This window comes from Hypanus sabinus, chromosome 5 (assembly GCF_030144855.1).
Source record: "Hypanus sabinus isolate sHypSab1 chromosome 5, sHypSab1.hap1, whole genome shotgun sequence".
NCBI classification, from domain to species: Eukaryota; Metazoa; Chordata; class Chondrichthyes; order Myliobatiformes; family Dasyatidae; genus Hypanus; species Hypanus sabinus.
The window spans coordinates 177813398-177837674 of record NC_082710.1 but is presented as its reverse complement, the minus strand read 5'-3'; the positions used below and the strand labels follow the sequence as shown (position 1 = coordinate 177837674).

General features: G+C 43.8%; 1 protein-coding gene across 3 annotated transcripts in view; it reads left to right on the top strand.

Moving 5' to 3' along the window:
* The window catches only part of LOC132394667 (butyrophilin subfamily 3 member A3-like), a 46267-nt gene extending 41704 nt beyond the window's left edge, over positions 1-4563 (top strand). For all 3 annotated transcript variants that reach the window (XM_059971030.1, XM_059971031.1, XM_059971029.1), the window contains one exon: positions 4-4563. In XM_059971030.1, coding sequence (XP_059827013.1) covers positions 4-560 — 557 coding nt within the window. In that variant the 3' untranslated portion in view covers positions 561-4563. The remainder of the gene's footprint in view (positions 1-3) is intronic.
* The last annotated feature ends 19714 nt before the right edge of the window (positions 4564-24277 follow it).

Sequence of the window (24277 nt, the reverse complement as noted above, 5' to 3'; positions counted from 1 at the left end):
CAGCCTCTATAAAACTGGACACAGAAACAGCACATCGACAACTGGAGATATCAAAGGATCAGAAGAGTGTGAGACTGACGAACTCCCAGACAGATGTTCCTGAAAATGAGGAGAGGTTTACAGCCTGGGAATGTGTGTTGGGATCAGATGAATTCACGTCAGGGAAACATTATTGGGAGGTAGAAGTTGCGGGAAATCACAAGTGGTCTCTGGGAATTGCTGGAGAGAGTGCAAATAGAAAGGGTGACCTTACATTAAAACCAAAGAATAAATTCTGGTCCATTGGGCAAAATGAGAAAGAAATCCATGCAAATGATAATGATAAATCGAATATCTCTTATCAGGAGATTCCCAGGAAGATAGGAGTTTATCTTGATTATGATACAGGGGTAGTTTCATTTTACGATGCAAACACCAAGTCTTTCCTCTACACATTCAATGAGAAATTCTCTGAGAAGCTTTACCCTTTCTTTCACACAACACATCAGAAGAGATGGCTGAAAATCTGTTCCAAGCAGGAAACAAAACCCAGTAATCATTCTAAAAATAATGTCATTTAACACAGCAGGTCTGTGCAATATGGATCAAGTATGTGTGGCTGAGAAGCTGGGGCAGGGGCAGGGCTCGGGTTCTTGGATCATTGGGATCTCTTCTGGGGGAGGTATGATCTGTACAAAAGGGGTGGGTTGCACATGAACCTGAGGGTGCGGCCAATATTTTCGTGGGTGGGTTTGTTAGAGCTGTTGGGGAGGGTTTAAACTGATTTAGCAAGGGGGTGGGAACCAGAATGAAGGGACTCAGGTTAGGACAGATGGTAAGAAAGCAAAGATAACATGCAGTCAGACTGTCAGGAAGGGCAGGCAGATGATAGGACAAAACTGCAGTCAGCAGGGTGAATATCAGTGCATTAGGGGAGCAGAAACAAAAAGGGTAGCAAATACGGTACTCAAAGTGTCAGATCTTAATGAAGCGAGAGTAAGAAATAGGGTGAATGATCTTGTTGCACTATTACAAGTTGTCAGGTATGAAGTTGTGGCCATGACTGAATGGCGGCTGCAGTTGGAAGCTGAATGCCCAAGGTTACACGCTGTATCAGAGGGATAGGAAGGTAGGCAGAGGGGATGGAGTGGCTCTTCTGGTAAAGAATGGCATCAAATCAGAAGAAAGATGTGACAAAGGATTGGAAGATGTTGAATCCTTGTGGGATGAGTTGAGAAACTGCAAGGGTTAAAGGACCCTGACAACAATTTTATGCAGGCCTTCCAACAGTAGCTGGGATGTTGAATACAGATTTCAACGGGAAATTAAAAAAAGGCATGTCAAAATGACAATATTATGATAGTCATGAGAGATTTAAACCTGCAGGTGTATTAGGAAAATTAGGTTGGTAATGGATCTCAAGAGAGTGAGGTTGTTGAATGCTTACAAGATGGCTTTTTAGAGCAGTTTGTCATTGAGCCTATGAAGGGATCAGACATACTGGATTGGGTGCTATGTAATGAACCAGAGGCAGTTAGGGAGCTTAAGGTAAAAGAACCGTTAGGAGCCAGTGATCAAAATATGATTAAGTTCAACTTGAAATTTGATAGGGAGAAAGTAAAGTCTGATGTAGCAGTATTTCTGTGGAGTAAGGGAAATTCCAGTGGTATGAGTGAGGTGTTGGCCAAAGTAAATTAGAAGGAGCTGCTGGCAGGGATGACGGCATAGCATAGCTTGAGTTTATGGGAAAAATGAGGAAGGTGCAGGACAGATGTATTCCAAAAACAAAGAGATACACAAATTGCAAAATTGTACAACCGTGGCTGACATGGGAAGTCAAAGCTAATGTAAAATCAAAAGAAGGGGCATACCACAAAGCAAAAATTAGCCGGAAGATAGATTGGGAATTTTTTAAAAACCTACAGAGTAACTAAAAGAATCATTAGAAGTGGAAAGATGAAATGTGAAAGCAGGCCAGCAAACAATATCAAAGTTGATAGTAAAAGCTTTGTCAAGTATGTAAAAAAATAAAAGAGAAATGAGAGAGGGTATAGGACTGCTGGAAAATGAGGCCATAGAAATAATTACGGGGGACAAGGAAATGTCAGATGAACTAATTGAGGATTTTGCATCAATCATCACTGTGGAAGACACTAGCAGTGTGCCAGGTGTTGTAGTGTGTGAAGGAAGAGAAGTCAGTGCAGTTACTATTACAAGGAAGAATATGGTCAAATTCTGGAATACCTGAGGGTACATGAGTCACCTGGAGCAGATGAACTGCACCCTAGGGTTCTGAAAGAGGTAGTGTTAGAGATTGTGGAGGCATTAGCAATGACCTTTCATAAATCATTGGACTCTTGCGTGGTGCCAGACAGCTGGAAAATTACAAATGTCACTCCACTCTTTAAGAAAGGAGGAAGGCAGCAGTAAACCTGACCTCAGCGGTTGGGAAGATGTTGGACTCAATGTTAAGGATGAGTTTATGGACTACTTTGTGACACAGGACAAGATAGGACAAAAATCTTGCCTGACGAACCTGTTGGAATTCGTGGAGGAGATTGCAAGTAGGATGGATAAAGGAATGCAGTGGATGTTGTATTTTTGGACTTTCAGAAAGTCTTTGGCATGTTGCCACACCTGAGGCTGCTTACCAAGTTAAGAGCCCATGGTATTACTGAAAAGTTACTAACATGGTTAGAGCATTGGCTGATTGGTGGGAGGCAGCGAGTGGGAATAAAAGGATCCTGTTCTGGTTGGCTGCCAGAGGCTAGCAGAATTCCACAGGGGTCGGTGTTAGGACCACTTCTTTTTATGCTGTATATCAATGATATAGATGATTGAATGGATAGCTTGCTGCCAAGTTTACAGATAATACGAAGATTACAGGTGAAGCAGGTTGTGTTGAGGAAACCGATAGGCTGCAGGAGGACTTAGTCTGATTAGGAGAATGGGGAAGAAAGTGGCAAATGAAATACAATGTTGGAAAATGCATGGTCATGCACTTTAGTAGTAGAAATAAATGTGCAGACTATTTTCTAATTGGGGGGAAAATCCAAAAATCTGAGAGGCAGAGGGACTTGGGAGTCCTTGAGCTGATCACCTAAAGGTTAACTTGCAGGTTGTGTCAGTAGTGAGGAAGACATTGCAATTTTAGCATTTATTTCAAGAGGTCTGGAATACAAGAGCAGGGATATGTTGCTGAGACTTTATAAGGCACTGGTAAGGCCTCACCTTGAGTATTGTGAACAGCCTTGGGCTCCTCATCAACGAAAATATGTGCTGGAATTGGAGAGGGTCCAGAGGATGTTCACAAGGATGATATCAGGAATGAAAGGGTTATCATAGAAGGAATATTTGATGGATCTCAGTCTGTACTTGCTGGAATTTTGAAGGATGAAAGGGGATCTCATTGAAACATTTCGAATGTTGAAAGGCCTAGACAGTAGATATGAAAAGGATGTTTTCCATCATTCAGGAGTGTAGGACAAGAGGGCACAGCCTCATGATAGAAGGACGTACATTTAAGATACAGATGCGGAGAAATTTGTGAATTTGTGGAATTTGTTATCACATGCATCTGTGGAGGCCAGGTCCTGGGTGTATTTAAGGCAGAGATTAATAGGTTCCTGACTGGACATGGCATCAAAGATTACAGGGAGAAGGCTGGGGAATAGGGCTGAGGAGGGGGAAACAAGGATCACCCTTGTTTGAATGGTGGAGTAGACTCAATGGGCCAAATGGCCTACTTCTGTTCCTATGTCTTATAGCTTTATGGTCTTATAAATATGTAAATATGGGAGTTCGTTGAGCAATACACACAAAATGCTGGCACCATCTGTGGATGGGAGTAGATGGGTGACATTTTGGACTAAATCATCATCAGGAATAGAAAGGAGGGAGGAAGACAGAATAAAAGATGGGGTGGGGGAGGAGTACAAACTGGCAGGGGATCGGTGAGACCAGGTGAGCTCATATTCCATCTGGGTAGCCTCCACCCTGACGACATGAACATCAATTACTCTAAGTTACAATATTTTCCCCCTCCAACTTTTCTTTTGCTCCATTTCTCATTCTGTCTCCCCTTTTACCCTTTCCCTTCTCTTCACATCATAAAATTAAGGTAATCAATAGAAAACAGTGAGGTGATATTAATGATAGATTTTAAATATTAAAGATCAACTTCATTTGGTGCATGTACATTGAAACATATTCACTGTACTCAGTGATGCGTTGTTTGAATCAAGGACCATCACAGTGTGCTGGGGACAGGGGCACCATGCCTCTGGCGGCAGCAACACATGCTACTAACCCCATCCCATACATCTCTGGAATGAGGTAGGGAACTGTATCAAGACTGATGAAGGGTCTCAGCCCAAAACGTCGACTGTTTACTCTTTTCCATAGATGTTGTCTGTCCTGCTGAATTCCTCCAGCATTTTGTGTGTGTTGCTTCATCGAAAATATCACTTATTTTATTATTCTGTTTCACAAAGTTTACTGCCTCCTGTGTAAGCAACAGTAAGACCTATTTTATAAATCAAAATAAACTTTATTAATAATAAAATATTTACAAAAATAAACCATGCTATGTCTTTAAGTTCTTACATTCATAGTCAATGCATTACACATTGTTTATTGCATTCCTTACAACCATTAGGAGTGGGCTGTTAACTGCTACAATAATTGAAGAGCTTTCTCATCCAACCCAGACTTGTCCTGTCCAGTAGGGGAAGAACCCTATATGGTACTATGTTGAGGGCAACATCAGATGTGTTTTTGCCCCTGTTGTCCAAGGACTTACCCACTGTGACCCATCTGACTCACTCCATTTTGCATCCCAAGGGAGTTCTGGGGATTCCCAGCAGGAGGATTGGAGGATGTTTCACAGTTGCATCAAGTGCAGCAGCGCTGATAGCACCTCACACCTGATAGGTGTTCTTCCCAGTTATCGACAAGGAACACCCTCCCACAGTCCCAATTTCTCTTCTACCTTCCCAATCCACTCCAGCCAGTACTTCTTGTATTGGTCCAGTTGCCAAAGAGCACGGCCTCAATCTTCATTCAGTTAACCCTGGCCTCCGATGCCAACTCAAACCAATCGCAGATGCTGATCAATTTGTGAACTAACCTTGGATCTGAACAGAAGATGGTGATGTCATGTACTGGGAAGATGGGTTACTTGGCCAGGTAATAATGACCTGTGCTGATCAACTGACTACGGTATTCACTACGATCTTTAACCTCTCACCTCAGCGGTATGTGGTACCCACCTGTAATCAGTATTACAGTTGAACAAAGGGGACTATAGAGCCATGAGGGAGGAGCTGGCCTAAGTTGACTGGAATGATACCCTAGCTGCAATGACAGTGGAACGACAATGGCAGGTATTTCTGGGAACAATTCAGAATGTTCAGGGTCAGTTCATTCCAAAGAGGAAGAATGATTCTAAGGGGAGTAGGGGGCAACCATGGCTGACAAGGGAAGTCAAGGACAGTATAAAAATAAAAGAGAAGTATAATATAACAAAGATGAGCGGGAAGCCAAAGGATTGGGAACCTTTTAAAGAGTAACAGAAGATAACTAAAAAGGCAATATGAAGAGAAAAGATGAGGTATGAAGGTAAGCTAGCCAAGAATATAAAGGAGGATAGTAAAAGCTTCTTTAGGTATGTGAAGAGGAAAAAAAAATAGTTAAGACCAAAGTTGGGCCCTTGAAGGCAGAAATGGGTGAATTTATTATGGGGAACAAGGAAATGGCAGATGAGATGATCAGATACTTTGGATCTGTCTTCACCAGGGAGGACACAGACAATCTCCCAAATATAATAGTGGCCAGAGGACCTAGGGTAATGGAGGAACTGAAGGAAATTCACATTAAGCAGAAAATGGCGTTGGGTAGACTGATGGGACTGAAGGCTGATAAATTTCCAGGGCCTGTTGGTCTGCATCCCAGAGTACTTAAGGAGGTGGCTCTAGAAATCGTGGATGCATTGGTAATCATTTTCCAATGTTCTATAGATTCAAGATTAGTTCCTGAGGATTGGAGGGTAGCTAATGTTATCCCACTTTTTAAGAAAGGAGGGAGAGAGAAAACAGGGAATTATAGAGCAGTTAGCCTGACATCAGTGGTGGGGAAGATGCTGGAGTCAATTATAAAAGATGAAATAACAGCATATTTGGATAGCAATAACAGGATTGGTCCGAGTCAGCATGGATTTACGAAGGGGAAATCATGCTTGACTAATCTTCTGGAATTTTGTGAGGATGTAACTATGAAAATGGACAAGGGAGACCCAGTGGATGTCGTGTACCTGGACTTTCAGAAAGCCTTTGATAAGGTCCCACATAGGAGATTAGTGGGCAAAATTAGAGCACATGGTATTGGGGATAGGGTACTCACGTGGATAGAAAATTGGTTGGCAGACAGGAAACAAAGAGTAGGGACTAACGGGTCCTTTTCAGAATGGCAGGCAGTGACTAGTGGGGTACCGCAAGACTCGGTGCTGGGACCACAGCTATTTACAATATACATTAATGATTTAGATGAAGGGACTAAAAGTAATATTAGGAAATTTGCAGATGGCACAAAACTGGGTAGCAGTGTGAAATATGAGGAGGATGTTCTGAGAATGCAGGGTGACTTGGACAGGTTGGGTGAGTGGGCAGATGTGGATAAATGTGAGGTTATCCACTTTGGTGGCAAGAACAGGAAGGCAGATTACTATCTGAATGGTGTCAAGTTAGGAAAAGGGGAAGTACAACGAGATCTGGGTGTCCTTGTTCATCAGTCACTGAAAGTAAGCATGCAGGTACAGCAAGCAGTGAAGAAAGCTAATGGCATGTTGGCCTTCATAACAAGGGGAGTTGAGTATAGGAGCAAAGAGGTCCTTCTGCAGTTGTACAGGGCCCTGGTGAGACTACAGCTGGACTATTGTGTTCAGTTTTGGTCTCCAAATTTGATGAAGGACATTCTTGCTATTGAGGGAGTGCAGCGTAGGTTCACAAGGTTGATTCCCAGGATGGCATATGTCAAAAGATTGGAGCAACTGGGTTTGTATACAGTGGAATTTAGAAGGATGAGAGGGGATCTGATTGAAACATGTAAGATTATTAAGGGATTGGATGCGCTAGAGGCAGGAAACATGTTCCTGATGTTGGGGGAGTCCAGAACCAGAAGCCACAGTTTAAGAATAAGGGGTAGGCCATTTAGAACAGAGTTGAGGAAAAACTTTATCACCCAGAGAGTTGTGGATCTGTGGAATGCTCTGCATCAGAAGGCAGTGGAGGCCAATTCTCTGGATGCTTTCAAGAAAGAGTTAGGTAGAGCTCTTAAAGATAGTGGAGTCAAGGGATATGGGGAGAAGGCAGGAATGGGGTACTGATTGTGGATGATCAGCCATGATCACATTGAATGGTGGTGCTGGCTCAAAGGGCTGAATGGCCTACTCCTACACCTATTGTTTATTGTCACCTATTCAAGCAGGTTTCAATTATACTGGTGGCCAAGAAGACATGGGGAGTCCTCTTGTGCTTACATCCACAGTGATGAAGCATATTAGCTCCCGCCTGAGAAACAGCTTAGATCCGCTCCAATTTCCCTTCCATAGCGCAGATCCACAGTACATGCCATCTTATTGGCACTTCACTCAACCCTGGAACATCTGGACAGCTGAGATGCATACATCAGCTTGTAGGCAGCACGGCACACAGCAGCAGCGGCCTTTCAGATCTGGTGCTACTTTAATTTAGTTTTTTAATTCAATTTAATTTAAATTAAATTTACCACATTGATGTTGCCCTAATCTCTGAAGTTAGAAACATAGAAAAACTACAACACAATACAGGCCCTTCGGCCCACAATGCTGTGCTGAACATGTACTTACTTCAGAAATTACCCAGGGTTACCCTCTATTTTTCTAAGCTCCATGTACCTATCCAGAGACCCTAACGTATCTGCCTCCACCATCATTGTCGGCAGCCCATTCCACACACTCACCACTATGTGTAAAAAACTTACCCCTGACATCTCCTCTGCACCTACTTCCAAGCACCTTAAACCTGTATCCTCTCATGATAGCCATTTCAGCCTGGGAAAAAGCCTCTGACTATCATGAATGAATGAATGCCTCTCATCACCTTATACACCTAAGTTGTGTTCTTTAGCCTCTTCTATGACTTAGCTTTCAGTCTGTGATGAGTGGTAATTGGCTGCAAGGAAGAGAGCGCTGGGTGTAGAGTATCTACATTTGCTGATGATACTAAATTGAGTGGGAAAGCAAATTGTGCAGAAGGTTCTGAGGGTCTGGAGAAGATATATATAGGTTAAGTGAGTGGGTAAGGGTCTGGTAGACGGAGTACAATGTTGGTAAATGTGAGGTCATCCACTTTGGAAGGAACAATGGAAGAGCAGATTATCATTTAAATGGTAAAATATTGCAGCATGCTGCTCTGCAGAGGGACTTGGGACTGCCTGTGTAAGACTCACTGGAGGTTGGTTTACAGGTGCAGCAGGCTATCGAGAAGGCAAATGGAATGCTGGCCTTCATCGCTGGAGGGATGGATTCTAGGAGCTGGGAGGCAATGCTGCAAATGTACAGGGTACTGCTGAGGCTGCACCTGGAGTACTGTGTGCAGTTCTGGTCTCCTTACTTGAGGAAGGATCTACTGGCTTTGGAGTCGGTGCAGAGGAGGCTCATCAGGTTGATTCCAGAGATGAGTGGAGTTTAGAAGAATGAGAGCAGATCTCAAAACATACAAAATTATGAAAAGACAAGATAAGATAAAGGCAGGAAAGTTGTTTCCACTGGTAGGTGAGACTAGAACTGGGACACATAGCCTCAAGATTCGAGGGAGCAGATTTAGGTGGAGATGAGGAGGAACTGCTTTTCCCAGAGAGTGGTGAGTCTGTGGAATTCTCTGCCCCAGGAAGCAGTGGATGCCACATCAGTAAATATATTTCATACAGGGTTGGATAGATTTTTGCATAGTCGGGAATTACGGGTTATGGGGAAAAGGCAGGTAGGTGGAGAATCAGCCATAATATTATGGGATGGTGGGGCAAGCTCGAGCGGCCAGATGGCCTACTCCTGTGCCTATTTCTTATGTTCTTACATTCTGACTGTGACTAACCAACATTTCCCAGCTACAATTTCCATTGGACTTACCCAGCGATGGTCAGTGTTGTTGAAGTTTCTCAGCTGTTTCACTGGGGAATCTTCCAGAAGAACTGCAATAAATCCACACAGGAACAATATTTTTACTAATATGATACTGCAATGCTTGTACCTTTATTTTATTGAACACTATACTGTTTTGGAGTATGTAATAAACTTTACTAATCTAATTATGGAAATCTTGAGAATAATTTCACTTTTTTAATCCAAGTTTGTTGGTTAGAAATGTTCCCTACATTTCTAAAATGAGGTGGGGGCTCCATGCTGAACCTGGTGCCCCTTTGCCCAGTAACTTGTTCCCACCTTGTGTGGAGAGGTCAAGGACATTTTTTCTCAGGTTATTGAGAGTGGGGTTGGTGAACATTGGTGCTGAGGACAGTGGAGGAGGGGATGCTCACAACTTCCCCCAAATGACAGGACAATTCATATATTCTCATTCATTCTCATTCTCTCTCTCTCTCCCCCCCCCTCTCTCTCTCTCTCTCTCTCTCTCTCTCTCTCTCTCTCTCTCTCTCTCTCTCTCTCTCTCCCCCTCCCTCCCTCTCCCTCCCTCCCTCCCTCCCTCCCCCTCCTCTCTCCCCCCCTCCCTCTCCCTTTCACGCCTTTTACTCCCCCTCACTGCTGCCATCACTCCTCCCCTTCTCCCAGCTTCTCAGCCTCTCGACTCTTCAGCTGTTATCTCCTTCACGTCTGGCATTCACCAGAAGTTCAAGGAAGCAAAACATCAGCACGTCCTCAAGAATAATTGATGTACCAGTCTTGTAAATTGAGAAAGCAAAGTTTGTTTTGCATCCAGCAATATTTGTGAGTCCAGGTCATCATTAAGCTGTGTGCCAAATTATGACGTATAAATGATATGATCCTGAAAAGGAATGTTAAACAGGGTGTGAACAGCAATTCAGGAACATCTTGTACAAAGACCCTTTACTGCAAAATCTGCAGTTTGGGTTCCGTGCCTCCGAAAGTCGACCTTCCATACAAATCTATTAGAGAACACTGTAGGTTTCCACAAATAAAAATAGTGAAGAAGCCATTTTATGTTTAAGAAAAGCCATAACAACTCATTTATTATACTCCAAACCCTGAACACAAAGTGTGGTTTAAAAAAAATTACATAATTATATCAGACCAGCCTCTTAAAGTGAAACGCCAACTCAATATCAGTGGTTGTGAATTCTATATGTTTCCATTAATTACATTACACTACACAGCCTTCCCCCTCCACATAGTTCACTAAAACCGGCATTGTGAACCTGTCCGGAGTTTGGACGAGCCTCCCAGCTCAGGTTCTGTGTTCCATGGGAGGAGGAACAGCAGGTGCCTCGGCTCCTCCAGAGGAGTGTCATGTGATGCAGGCCATGCTAGTGGAATTCTTGGTGGGTCTGTTTAAGGCAATCTATGGAAGTACATTCAGGTTTACCCCTCTTCTTTATGATAAAAAGTGTCTTCTCCCCATTCAAAATGGGCCATCATAGGGGTCTAAGGGGATGCTGGTGTGCATCATGGCAGGCTAAAACAAATGAGGTGGAATGTAGGTCAACAGGACCCCAAGAATGCTGTACACCATGATGGGAGGTAGGAATAGGTGGAAAGGAATTGAATTTACTGAGGAGGCTGGAACGCTTTGAATGGCCGACAAGGCAGTTGTGGTGTCAGGAATGAAATCTCCTGGGTCTCGTAACGGTTGCCCTTATTCCAACAGCCATGGGTGACAGCGGGCCCTATTTCAGAGCTGTTCTGAGCCCCGCAGATGATCATACCCACGAGATAATATAGTATAGTATATTCACATACTATATTGTATACTACAACTATTACTATACTATAGTCTAGTATAATACATAGTATAGAATATGGTATTAATGGTAAAACTATTGGCAGTGTGGAGGATCAGAGTGATCAGGGTCCAAGTCCATAGGACACTCAAAGCTGCTGTGCAGGTTGACTCTGTGGTTTAGAAGGCATACAGTGCATTGGCCTTCATAAACTGTGGGATTGAGTTTAAGAGCCAAGAGGTAATGTTCCAGCTATATAGGACCCTGGTCAGACCCCACTTGAAGTACTGTGCTCAGTTCTGGTCACCTCACTTCAGGAAGGATGTGGAAACTATAGAAAGGGTGCAGAGGAGATTTACAAGGATGTTGCCTGGATTGGGGAACATGCCTTATGAGAATGGGTTGATCAAAGTTGGCCTTTTCTCCTTGGAGTGGCAGATGATGAGAGGTGACCCGATAAAGGTGTACAAGATGATAAGAGGCATTGATTGTGTGGATAGCCAGAGGCTTTTTCCCAGGGCTGAAATGGCTAACGTGAGAGGGTTTTTTTTAAGGAGCTTGGAAGTAGGTACGGAGGAGATGTTGGGGTAAGTTTTGTTACTCAGAGAATGGTAAGTGCATGGAATAGGCTACTGGCGATGGTGGTGGAGGCGGATATGATAGGTGCATGGAGCTTAGAAAAATAGAGGGCTATTGGTAACCCTAGGTAATTTCTAAAGTAGTTATATGTTCGGCACAGCTTTGTGAGCTGAAAGGCTTGTATTGCGCTATAGGTTTTCTATGTTTCAATGCCAACATCCATCAGTCAGGGAGGCCCTGAGACCAGCTTTTAAGAAGAGCTGAGACAGCTCACTTAGGCTACTGGGGTGTGGGGATCCGCTGTGGTGAGAGGCACCATCTCTGCTAAATTCATCAGGAACTTGCAACTGTCTAATTCTGCTATTTATCTCCAAGCAAACAGTCATAGAGGAAAATGTCACGCAAATACTTAAAGCAGCCTTTCTCAAACTTTTGGCCATGGAGGCAACATTGAAATAATTTTTAGTTCTCAGTGAACCCCTGCATAAAAATTATATCTACAGCTCATGGTACGTTAGTGTAATCAGTAAGTTGTTGATATAATAAATCAAAAATAATTGTCAATGCTCTTTTGAGCAGGGAATGAATGTTCAGCTGAACTTTCTTGAAAATATAACAGATCATTTAGCTTAGCTTACCTTTCTTGAAATTAATCTTCCCTTCCATTTCATAAATTTTAAAATCCCATAAGGCAAACATTTTGGTCGAACTTGAGATAAGCACACCTTCAACTGAAATAAGAGTATTTCTATCCTTGCTTTTGTTGCTTATTAAACAAGAAAAGTCTTGCTCACACATGTAAGAAGTTAAAAGCTGAAGCAAAATGTTCATTGCTTTCCGATGAATGGCAGGATACGCTTCTACAGAAATCCAGAACTTGTCCAGGGTCAGGTCAGTAAATCTAATCTTCAGTGCATGATCAGAGTGCAGCTCACAAAATTCATCCTCTTCTCTCAAAGTCAGGTTTTCAGGCTGAGCAGAAGATTCAGAGAAAGATTCCCTCAACCAGTCATACTCTTGTGTTGAAATGGAGAGAAATGACTGTTCAATTTTGTTCTGCCGTTCTTCCAGGTGGTTTTCAACAAGATTCGAGACTTTCTGATATCTTTCCTCACTCTCAAATCCAAACAGCAATGGAAACATTTCAAGATCTGCTTTTGCAACGTGATTTTTCCAAAGATTCAATTTCCTTTTAAATCCAAGAATCTTGTCACTTGAAGTCAAAACATTTCCTTCAGGACATTGCAGACGTTCAACTGGTTCATTTGATGGAAAATGTCTGTTAAGTTGGTTAGTTTCTGCAGACATTCTTCATCTGCAGAGCACTCAGCAAAATCTGGCCTATTATTTTCTAGAAAGTACACCTGCAATTCGCCTTTCACTCAAACACCCTGTTGTGCTCTCTTCCTCTGCTCGGCCACCAGATTTCTGTATGTAGCAGGAGATCGGTGCGCTCTTTGTCCAGGGTTTCACACAGTTCATTAAACATTCTCCAGTGATCTGGTCTTAAAGCTACTAAGTGACGTGCTTCCTGAACGCTGTAAGTGACTGTGACTTTATTTTCAAAAGCTTTAATCTTTTTTTCTTGAGATTCCAAATGGTTTTTTAAAACAATCAGCACAATTATGTGTCAAATGGCTGTGATTTGTAGTTAAGTGTCTTTTCAATGTTGCTGGAGCCATTGCTGCATTTGTAAGTTGTTTGTTACAGACTAGGCTCAATGGAATCGGACAACGTGGATCACCAGTCCATGTAAAACCCACTGATGAGCAGCTCTCATTGTATAAACGGACTTTTGTCTGTCCACTGTTGCACTACCATAGTGAAATGACTCAGAAGATTGTAATTCCGCATCATTAACCTTATCAGAAATGACAATAGGCCTAGGCCAAGCATCCTCTTCCATCTCATACATCCTCTCAAAAATTGCCACACTGCACCAACTTCAGAATGAAAATTTCCCTCAAGTTTCCACGACACCAGTAGTTTGTTCACCCCCAAAACTCAGTTGGCAGCACGTACGGGGAAATCGGGGGAGTTAATTCAATAGGGAGAGGCTGACATCACAGCCTGTTGGGCAGGTCCATTCAATGCTCAGAAGAAACACATCATGCTCCTCACCTCGTGCGTTCTCCAGATATTAACGGCCTCCCCATCTCACATCAAAAACTGAGATGGACTCTTCCAAATAAACACAGTCCTACTGCCCACTGCCACACTGGACTGAGGTTGCTAATGGGGCTGCTCCATCACTGCCCACCACAGTGGGCACTAGCATCATGATCTCTCACGGATCCCCTAACGACCTCTAATGGAACACTAGGGATCTGTTGAACCCTGGCTGAGAAACCCTGATTTATAGAAATGAGTTTGGAGCCACAGTTCCCAGCCCACCCCTTCAGCCTACAATTTGATCCAAACTGATCAAACTGTAACCGTCTGCAAGTGTTCTCTGGTTGAAGTACTTGGCTCCGGGTGACGAGCTCCAAACACTTCAATACATCGGGGAGGGTTGGCATGATATTCCAGGAGGCAGTCACACCCTTCAATTCCCATAGTTGAATTGGTGAATGATCAGGGACAGGAAAATGTGACTGTAGAAGAGTGGGGTAGAGGATCTGAATCAGATGGCAAACAGTGGGCATCGGGGTTTTATTTCTGTTTGGCATGATGCCGGGAGTGATGTTTTATAGGGTGTAGTGATGGAGCTTCAGCTTTTTTGCAGTTTATATTAAAAAAAAATGATTTATGGACAATGTCAATATAAAGACGTTATTTCAACCCTCAAAAGTTGGACTTTAAGCACTTGGAATGCAATAAACTTTTCTCATCAATTTTCTTGTTTGTAATTTGGGCTTTTCTGTCCAGCTGCCACCTGGCTGGATTTCACATAGAGATTTCTGTGCTGAGTTCCGCCCACACCATTACCCACCCTCAGACCCAAACCATCCCTTTCTTCATGCCTGTTGGGTGGGTTGTGGTGGAGTAGCTGTGGGATGTTAATTTCCACCCCGGTGCTCTGTGGGATGCCAAAACTATTTTGATGGTTAGAGGGGGTGGGGTAGAAGAGGGGCAGAACCAATATTCTTTAACATTGTTATTGTAACCACAGTAAATTTATATACAAACTTGTGTTAAAACCAGCTACACACTTATCCATTTCAATTTGATCGTTTGTAATCAATATCGTAATACTTGCCGAGATTCTTTTCATTTGAGTTCACAGTCCTGGTTGTGTTGTAGTTGAACTGTATATTGGGTAACAAGTTCTTCATCAATGTTCAATATGGGTTCCTTGTCTTACCAATTATTTCTCTCCAGGTGATTTTATCCTACTTACACCCGATGAGCCTTTTGTAGCCATTGCAGGTGAAGATGTTGTACTGGAATGTGAGCTGTTCCCACCAACCTCTGCCAGCAACATGGCAGTGCAGTGGCTGAAATCCAGTCTCAGCTCACCCATCCACGTGTACAGACATGGACAAGATGACCCCCTCGCTCAGCACCAGGATTACAGAGGAAGGACAGAACTGTTTAAAGATGAAATTATCAAAGGAAATGTTTCCCTCAGAACGTAAGGCAGGATGATGAAGGGCGATATTCCTGTTCAGTTGAAGACAGAACTGACTTCAAACAATCTGCAGTTGAACTGCGTGTTCTCGGTGAGTATTATTGCCATTTGTACCAAGGTATAGTGGGAAGCTTTTGTTTTGCATGCCATCCTGATAGATTACTGTGTACACAAGTATATTGAGGTAGTAAAAAGAAAACAATGTGGAATATGGTGCTGTTGTTGCAGAGAAATTACAGTGCAAGTAATTACACAATTACACAATAATGTGTGAGGGCTGCATTGTGTTAGACTGGGGGGTTCGTGTTCATATTTTAGAGTGTGAGAAGTCTATTCCGAAGTTTGATAACCGTGCCACAGAAACTGTCCTCGAGTCTGGTGGTTCGTTCTCTCGGGGCTTTGTATCTCCTACTCAATCGGAGAGGGGAAAAGAGAGAATTACCAGGGTGGGTTGGATCTGTGATTATATCAGCCACTTTCCCAAGCCACTGGGAAGTGTGGAGAGAATCTGGTTTGCATGAAGGACCCGGCTTTGTTCACAACTCTTCAGTTTCTTCTCAAACCTTAGTCACAGAGTCATAGAAAAGTACAACACAGAAACAGGCCCTTTGGCCCATGTAGTCTATGCTGGATCATTTAAATTGCCTACCCCCATCGACTTGCACTGGGACCAGGGCCCTCCACACCCCTGCCAACCATGTACAGTCCCTAACCAAACTTCTCTTAAACATTGAAATTGAGCTTGCATGCTCTGCTTGTGTTGGCAGCTTGTTCCACACTCTCACGAACCTCCGAGTGAAGAATTTCCCCCTCATAAGCCCATTAAACTTTTCATTTTTCACCCATAACCCATGCCTCCCAGTAGGTCATTCCCCCAACACCACTCAGAGTGGTATACTAGGTATTGAGGGGAATTGCCGCAGGGTTACTCTGCACTGTCTGTCTACTCCCTTTCCCTCTCCTGACAGTCACCTCCCTACCTGCCTCCTGGAACTTTGAGCAGCCTCCATCACAGAGGTCGAAGCCTGAGAAGGGGAGGTTCACTCAGGTTCGCCAATTGAGTAGAAAAGGCAGCGACTTGTGACAGATTGAAGCTTTGAGCAGCACAGTGCCCAATCAGCGGGATTGATTGACAGAAAGAAACTAAAGTAAGGCGGCGGAAAGTGGAGCAGCCATTGTTGGAATGACCGTCGGTGGAGTGGACGGAGATAGGAACATAAGAACAGAAGAATCAGGAGCAGAAGTAGGCCATCCGGCCCATCGAGCCTGCTCCGACATTCAATACGATCACGGCTGATCTGTCCGTAACTCAGCTCCATCTACTTGCCTTTTCCCCATTACCCTTAATTCCCCTACTATGTAAAAATCTATCCAACTGTATCTTAAGTATATTTAATGAAGAAGCCTCAACTACTTCCCTGGACAGAGAATTGCACAGATTCACCACTCTCTGGGAAAAATGGTTTCTCCTCATTTCCGTCCTAAATCTTCTCCCCTGAATCTTGAGGTAATGTCCCCCAGTTCCAGACTCATCTACCAATGGAAACAACTTTCGTACTTCTATCTTATCCATCCCTTCCAAAATTTTGTATGTTTCTATAAGATCCCCTCTCATTCTTCTGAATTCCAGAGAGATTAGTCCCAGGTGGCTCAATCACTCCCCATAGGTTAACCCCGTCATCTCTGGAATCAACCTGGTGAACCTCCTCGAGCCTCCTCCAAAGCCAGTATATTCTTGCTCAAGTACGGAGAACAGAACTGCACATAATACTTCAGGTGCAGTCTCACCAGGACGCTGTATGGTTGCAGCAAGACCTTACTGCTCTTGAATTCAATCCCTCTAGCAATGAAAGCCAACATTCCATTTGCCTTCTTGATAACCTGTTGCATCCTCAAGACAACATTTTGTGATTCATGCAGAAGCACCCCAAATCCCTCTACACCACAGCATGCTGCAGTCTTTCACTACTTAATAATAATCTGCTCTTCTATTATCTCTTCCAAAGTGGATGAACTCACATTTAACAAACAACACACACAAAATGCTGGTGGAACACAGCAGGCCCCGGAGCATCTATAAGGAGAAGCACTGTCGAAGTTTCGGGCCGAGACCCTTCGTCAGGACGACAATGCTTCTCCTTATAGATGCTGCCTGACCTGCTGTGTTCCACCAGCATTTTGTGTGTGTTGTTTGAATTTCCAGCATCTGCAGATTTCCTCCTGTTTTCACATTTAACAACGTTGGATTCCATCTGCCAGACCTTGGCCCACTCACTTAACCCATCTATACCACTCTGCAGAACCCTCCACATCCTCTGTACAATTTGCTTTTCCACTCAGTTGAGTGTCATCAGCAAATTTTGCTGCACTGCACACAGTTCCCTCTTCCAAATCATCAGTGTAAATGGTAAACAGCTGCAGGCCCAGCACCCCACTCAGCACCGACTGCCAACCGGAGAAACACCCATTTATACCAACTCATTGCCTTCTATTGGTCAACTTTCTATTGGTTGACTAATCCACTATCCATGCCAATACACTTCCTCTGACTCTATGTATCTGTATCTTATTTATCAGTCTCTTGTGCGGCACCTTATCGAACGCCTTCTGGAAATCCAAGTATACGACATCCACCTGTTTCCCTCTATCCACTGCACTCATGGCCTCAAAAAACTCCAGTACGTTTGTCAAACAGGACCTGCACTTTCTGAATCCATGCTGTGTCTGTCTAATGGAACCACTCCTTTCTAAATTTTTTGCTATTTATTCCTTAATGACAGCTTTACGCTTCTTCCTGACTGGAGATGTTAAGCTAATTAACCTATAGTTGCCCATCTTTTGCCTACATCCTTTTTTAAAAAGTGGCATGACACTAATTAGGGAGAGTATCACAGTTGCAGAGAGGGAGAGTGTCATGGAGGGATTGTCTACTGAGTCAGTGAGGGGGGAGGTTAGAAACAGGAAGGGAGCAATCCCTCTATTTGGAGCATTCTATAGACCCTCAAAAAGCAACAAAAACACTGGGGAACAGATCGGGAGGCAGATTTTTCAACGGTTGAAATGTAACAGGGTTGTTGTCATGGGAACGTCAATTGCTTAACATTGATTGACCTAGTGCAAGAGGATTAGATGGGTGAATTTGTTAGATGTATCCAGGAAGTTTTAGTGCACGGTCTGTGAACAGGCTGACTAGAGACACTCGCTGAGGAGGGAGCACAGGGAATTTGGTTGATTGTTGGGATGAAGGGATTGTCTTCTGAGGAAAGATTGATCAGGTTGGGCCATGGTCCCTGAAAAATGAGAATAATTGGCAGTGAAACAAGATTCTGAGGTAATAGGACCAAATCACAAACGAGAAAATCTGCAGATACTGGAAATCCAAGCAACACACACAAAGTGCTGGAGGAGAGCAGGCCAGGCAGCATCTATGGGAAAAAGTACAGTCGACGTTTCGGGTGAGGCTGTACTGAGAATGTTGTGCAGAGCTTTGTTCTTGTTACCTAAAACGAGATATAGTAACAATGTAGTCTGCCCAAAGGTTTGGTAGGCTTACCAGATTAATAACTGTGAGAGTTATCACAGCATGAGAGATCAGATAGTTTAGTTACTTTTCCCCTTGCAATTTAGAAAAGAAAGATTGACTTATGTACATATTCAAGTAACATCCTAATTGTGCAGAGGTTTCCATTAAATAGCAGTACAGCACAGAACAGGCTCCTTGGACAACAATATCAGTGTCAACCAAAATGCCTAATACAACCAATCCCACGTAATTGCCTGTGATTCATATTCCCCATTCTCTGCTTGTTCTTTTTCCTGTCTGAATATATTTTAGATATTTTGTTTGTACACACTCCTCTCAGTTACCTTGTGATACATTCCAGACAATTTCCTCCTTCACCCTAATCCCATGTCCTCTAGTACTTGAGATTTCCACCTGGAAGGAGAAAGCTCTGACTAGCTAGCCTATGTATGCCTGTCATATTTAAAATACTGTACTTCAATCAGGATGCCCGTTGGCCTCCAACACTCCAGAATAAACAATCTTTTTGTCCGACTTTGTGCTGCAGTTGAGACTCTGAGACAACATTTTGTTAAACCATTCTGTCCTCTCTCCTCTACTGCCCCCACATACCTTCTGTAATGGGGCAAACAGAATGTTCCAACTGTGGCCTAACTAAAGTTTTGTGCAGCTGCAACATGACTTCCCGACTTTTCTGCTCGACGTCCCAACAGGTGAAGGCAACGGTGCTGTAAGCCACCTTTACCACCCTATTTACCTGTGTTGCCACTTGCAGGGTGCTGTGAACTTGCACCATAAGATTGCTCTGCACATCAATGCTTTTGAAATCATGCAATACTACAGATTAGGAATTTTTGGCTCTCAGTATCTAAGCCAAATTAAGTTAATCTTTCCTACTTGTACATGATCCACATCCCTTCATTCCCTGCACATTCTTATGTCTATCTGCAAGTTGCTTGGATGTCACTGTCATAACTGCTTCCAATGCTATCCCTATCAGCCTCTTTCAGGCACATAGTGCTCTCTGTTTAAATAAAAACAATGTCCTGCATATCCCTTTAAACTTTTTCCTCTCAACGTCTGATGTTTCTACTGAGAGAACAATATTCTGACTGCCTTCCTTATCTATGCCTCTCAGAACTTTTTAAGCTTCTGACAGGTACCCCTCCTGCCAGCAATACTCCTATGAAAGCAATCCAGGTTTGTCCAAACTCTCCTTGTAGCTAATACCCTCTAATCCAAGCAGCGTCCTGGTACACCTCTTCCACACCCTCTCCAAAAACATTATATCCTCCCTGTAATGGAACAGGCAGAATTGCACATGAAGTTCCAAATACTGTTGAGATAAAGTTTTCTTGACCTTCTTTTTCTTCTTCTGACTTTTAATGGTGGTTGGCAGTCCAAATTAAAGGTGCGTTCTCACCACCAACTGGACTGGAGTGTGGAATAGAAAGTTGGGAAATAAAACCCCCTTAGTTCTTTATCAAATGAAAACTAAATTATCCCAAAGAGCACTATTGCTTCTAAATAATGAAAGACAATATTGTGAATTAAATTCAAGTAACCTCTATAACTTAGTAAAGTTTTCAAATGAAAATAGTAGAGCAGCCTGCATTTGCTTTCTTTCAGCCTTATGTGTTTCATATTGTATCATTCACCATTTTTGAAATCACTAATGTTTATTATTTCAATTCATAATTCAAGTCAATTAAAATGTTGCCTACAATATAAGCTGGAAAGTTTCCTATTTTGTCCAGGCATGCTTGGGCCTGCTTAGGCAAAGCAGCTGCTGCATGGCAGGACTGGTTTTAGGAATAATTATTGGGTTCAGGACTGTAAGGATGGAATTTGCTATCACCAGGCACAAAAACTTATATGAAGGATTTTGATATTTGAGACAGATGCTTCCCAGAATAACTGATGCCATGATTAAGGAAAGCATTTTTGTTGGTCCACAAATCAAACAGGTCATCAATGACAGACAATTTGAAGAATTCCCAGTGGGACCGGAGAAAATCATATGGAAGGCATTCAAGGAAGTTGTTGAAATTTTTCTCGGCATCTACAGAGCACCAAACTGCACGCAGCTGGTTGAAAGCATGCTTCAAGCATATAAAACCATGAAGTGCAACATGACACTAAAGATTCATTTTCTGCATTCCCATTCAGACTTCTTCCCTGCAAGTCTTGGTGCTGTCAGTAACGAGCATGGTGAAAGGGTTCTCCAGGACATTGCGGTCATGGAGAAAAGATACCAGGGCATCTGGAAACCATCAATGCTGGTGAATTATTGTTGGACACTTAAGCGAGAAGCCTCAGACACTGAGGACAGATGAAAATCATTAACAAAATATTTTTAATTTAATTGAACTATTGCAAAGCATCAGCACTATTATGCAATTAAACACATTATATTCAATAGAAGTTAATCTGTTGTTTCTCCAAATTCATACGTGATACAAGTAGTCTGAAATTATATTTGTGTTCATCTTCAAGCAGTCTATCATAAACAAAAAAAATTCTGAGGAAGCAACACTTTTGAAAAAAATTTGTTGTCCAGATCCTGATTCTGATTCTCACTGAAAAAAAAATTCTAGTCCAAGTTCACATTCGAAATGCAGAATCCTTGGGAAACACTCTCCAGGCACAGCGGCAGGCCTTTCCCTCCCTGGCAGCGAGCGATCCAGAGACAGGCAGCCGGTGCTCACCCTCCTCATTCACCTCAATCTGAATCATCGGGATCAACCCACCATGAGAGGCCGTTCAGTTTCCTTCCCATGTAGTCAACATCCACTACTCCACTGTTATAAATCACCTTCTTCACCTCCTCAAAAACCTCAATCAAATTTGCAAGACATCCAAATGCAAGCAAATCCAATCCCAGAGAATACTCTCCAATAGCTTTTCTATCACTGATGTAAAACCCATGGGCTATCACTCCTAGATTATTCCTATTTCCTCTTCTTGAACATTCACTATCTCCAATTCTCCAGGACTTCATTTATGGCCAGCGTTCCACCATTATCCCCTGATTTCAGAGGCAAGACAGAGCAAAGAGTTTTGTCAAAATCCCAGAAAACCTCAGAAATTTTCTCTCTTAACTCTCTCAGTTACTGGTTGTGATGAATCAGCACACAGAGGGAAATTGAAAATTTGGCTGAGTGGTGTCACAACAACAACCTCTCTCTCAATGTCAGCAAGACCAAGGACTAATTGTAGACTTCAGAGGGAAGAGGGAAAACAGAGGTCCATGAGCCACTCCTCATTGGTGTATCGAGGTGAGAGGATTAGCAACTTTAGATTCCAGATTGTTACTATTCTGGAGGACATGTCCTGGACCCAGCAAGCAAATGTATTTGTGAAGAAAGCATGGCAGTGCCCTTACTTCCTTAGGAGCCTGCTGAGATTCAGCATGACTGCAGAAATTTTGACAAAAGTCTATGGTTGTGTAGCAGAAAGTGTATTGACTGGCAGCAACATGGCCTGACGTGATGTGGGAACACAAATGCCTTTGAACAGAAAGTGGATTTGGCCCAGTATATAATGGGTAAAGCCCTCCCAATCATTGATCACATCTACATGAAGTACTGTCTTAGAACAGCAGCATCCATCATCAGAGATCCTCACCACCCAGGCCATTCTCTTTTCTCACTGCTGCCATCAGATAGAAGGTACAAGAGCCTCAAGACTCACACCACCATGTTCAAGAACAGTTATGAGTCCTCACCCATCAGACTCTTGAACAAAAGGGGATAAACACACTCAGGTGCCCATTCATTGAGATGTTCCCACAACCAATGATTTCTCCTTAAAGAGTCATGTTCTTGTTATATATTGCTATTTTTATGTTTTTGCATTTGCACAGTTTGCTGTCTTCTGCACTATACTTGATCCTTCATTGATCTTGCTACAGTTACTATCCTGTAGGTTTGCTGAGTATGTCTGAGGGGCTGATATTGTCATGGTCCGGTCCATGAAGTCCACATTCCGGTTCACGGTCCGGTCTGTGATACTCCGGACTCCGGGTCTTCTGGCTGTCTGTTGTTTCAGTTGGGCTTAATCACAGGCACCTGATTCTCATATTGGGGCAGGAATCTAAGTGGCTCTGGGTTCAAGTGCGGTGGCTGGTTCGTCTCGTCGGTATCCTGTCCTCGCCTCTGTGGGGTAAGTCAGGCCATTATTGCCATTACCCTACTGTGGGATCTGTCCCTTCCTGACCTTGCCTCCGTTGGGTAAGTCAGGCTGTCTTTGCTCTGAGGCTGGACTGTTCCCTTCCTTCCCTCTGAAGCCCTGCCTGCAATCTATACCTGTAGCCCTGTCTGCACCCTATACCTGTAGCCCTGTCTGCAACCTATACCTGTAGCCCTGTCTGCAACCTATGCCTGTAGCCCTGTCTGCAACCTATACCTGTAGCCCTGTCTGCAACCTATGCCTGTAGCCCTGCCTGCAATCTATACCTGTAGCCCTGTCTGCACCCTATACCTGTAGCCCTGTCTGCACCCTATACCTGTAGCCCTGTCTGCACCCTATACCTGTAGCCCTGCCTGCAATCAATACTTGTAGCCCTGTCTGCACCCTATACCTGTAGCCCTGTCTGCAACCTATACCTGTAGCCCTGTCTGCAACCTATGCCTGTAGCCCTGTCTGCAACCTATACCTGTAGCCCTGTCTGCAACCTACGCATGTAGCCCTGCTGGCTACCCACACCTGAAGCCCTGCTGGCAACCTCGCCTGCATCCTCGCCTGTATCACCATGAGGTTCAGCCGCCGGAGTGAGACTGGAACCTTGCCATGCCAACAGAAGGAACTATCTATCGCTGAGCTTGGAACTGTCTCTTTGTGTTGTTACAAACCCCGTAACTGGGTCACTTACCAGCAAAGATGGAGACGTCCGTTGAAGTCTGATGATACCATTTTTAACAGTATTTATTCGTAAAAATGCACAAAATAATATCAATGCAAATATACAGATAATATATAGATAATATATGCCTGAAGCCCTGCTGGCAACCTCGCCTGCATCATCATCAAGTTCAGCCGCTGGAGTGAGACTGGAGCCTTGCCATGCCAACAGAAAGAACTATCTATCGTTGAGCTTGGAACTGTCTCTTTGTGTACCTGTGTTTAGTGTACGTGTATGTCCCGGCCCTACGTACTGTTCCCAAGGAGGGGTCCTGGCTCTGTGTTCTGTGTTCCTGTACTCAAGTCCAAGGCTCCGAGGAGGTTCCGGTCCGTGTCCAAGGCTCCGAGGAGGTTCCAGTCCGTGTCCAAGGCTCCGAGGAGGTTCCAGTCCGTGTCCAAGGCTCCGAGGAGGTTCCAGTCCGTGTCCAAGACTCCGAGGAGGTTCCAGTCCGTGTCCAAGACTCCGAGGAGGTTCCGGTCCCTGTCCAAGGCTCCGAGGAGGTTCCAGTCCGTGTCTAAGGCTCCGAGGAGGTTCCAGTCCGTGTCCAAGACTCCGAGGAGGTTCCAGTCCGTGTCCAAGGCTCCGAGGAGGTTCCAGTCCGTGTCCAAGACTCCGAGGAGGTTCCAGTCCGTGTCCAAGGCTCCGAGGAGGTTCCAGTCCGTGTCCAAGACTCCGAGGAGGTTCCAGTCCGTGTCCAAGGCTCCGAGGAGGTTCCATTCCATGTCCAAGACTCCGAGGAGGTTCCAGTCCGTGTCCAAGGCTCCGAGGAGGTTCC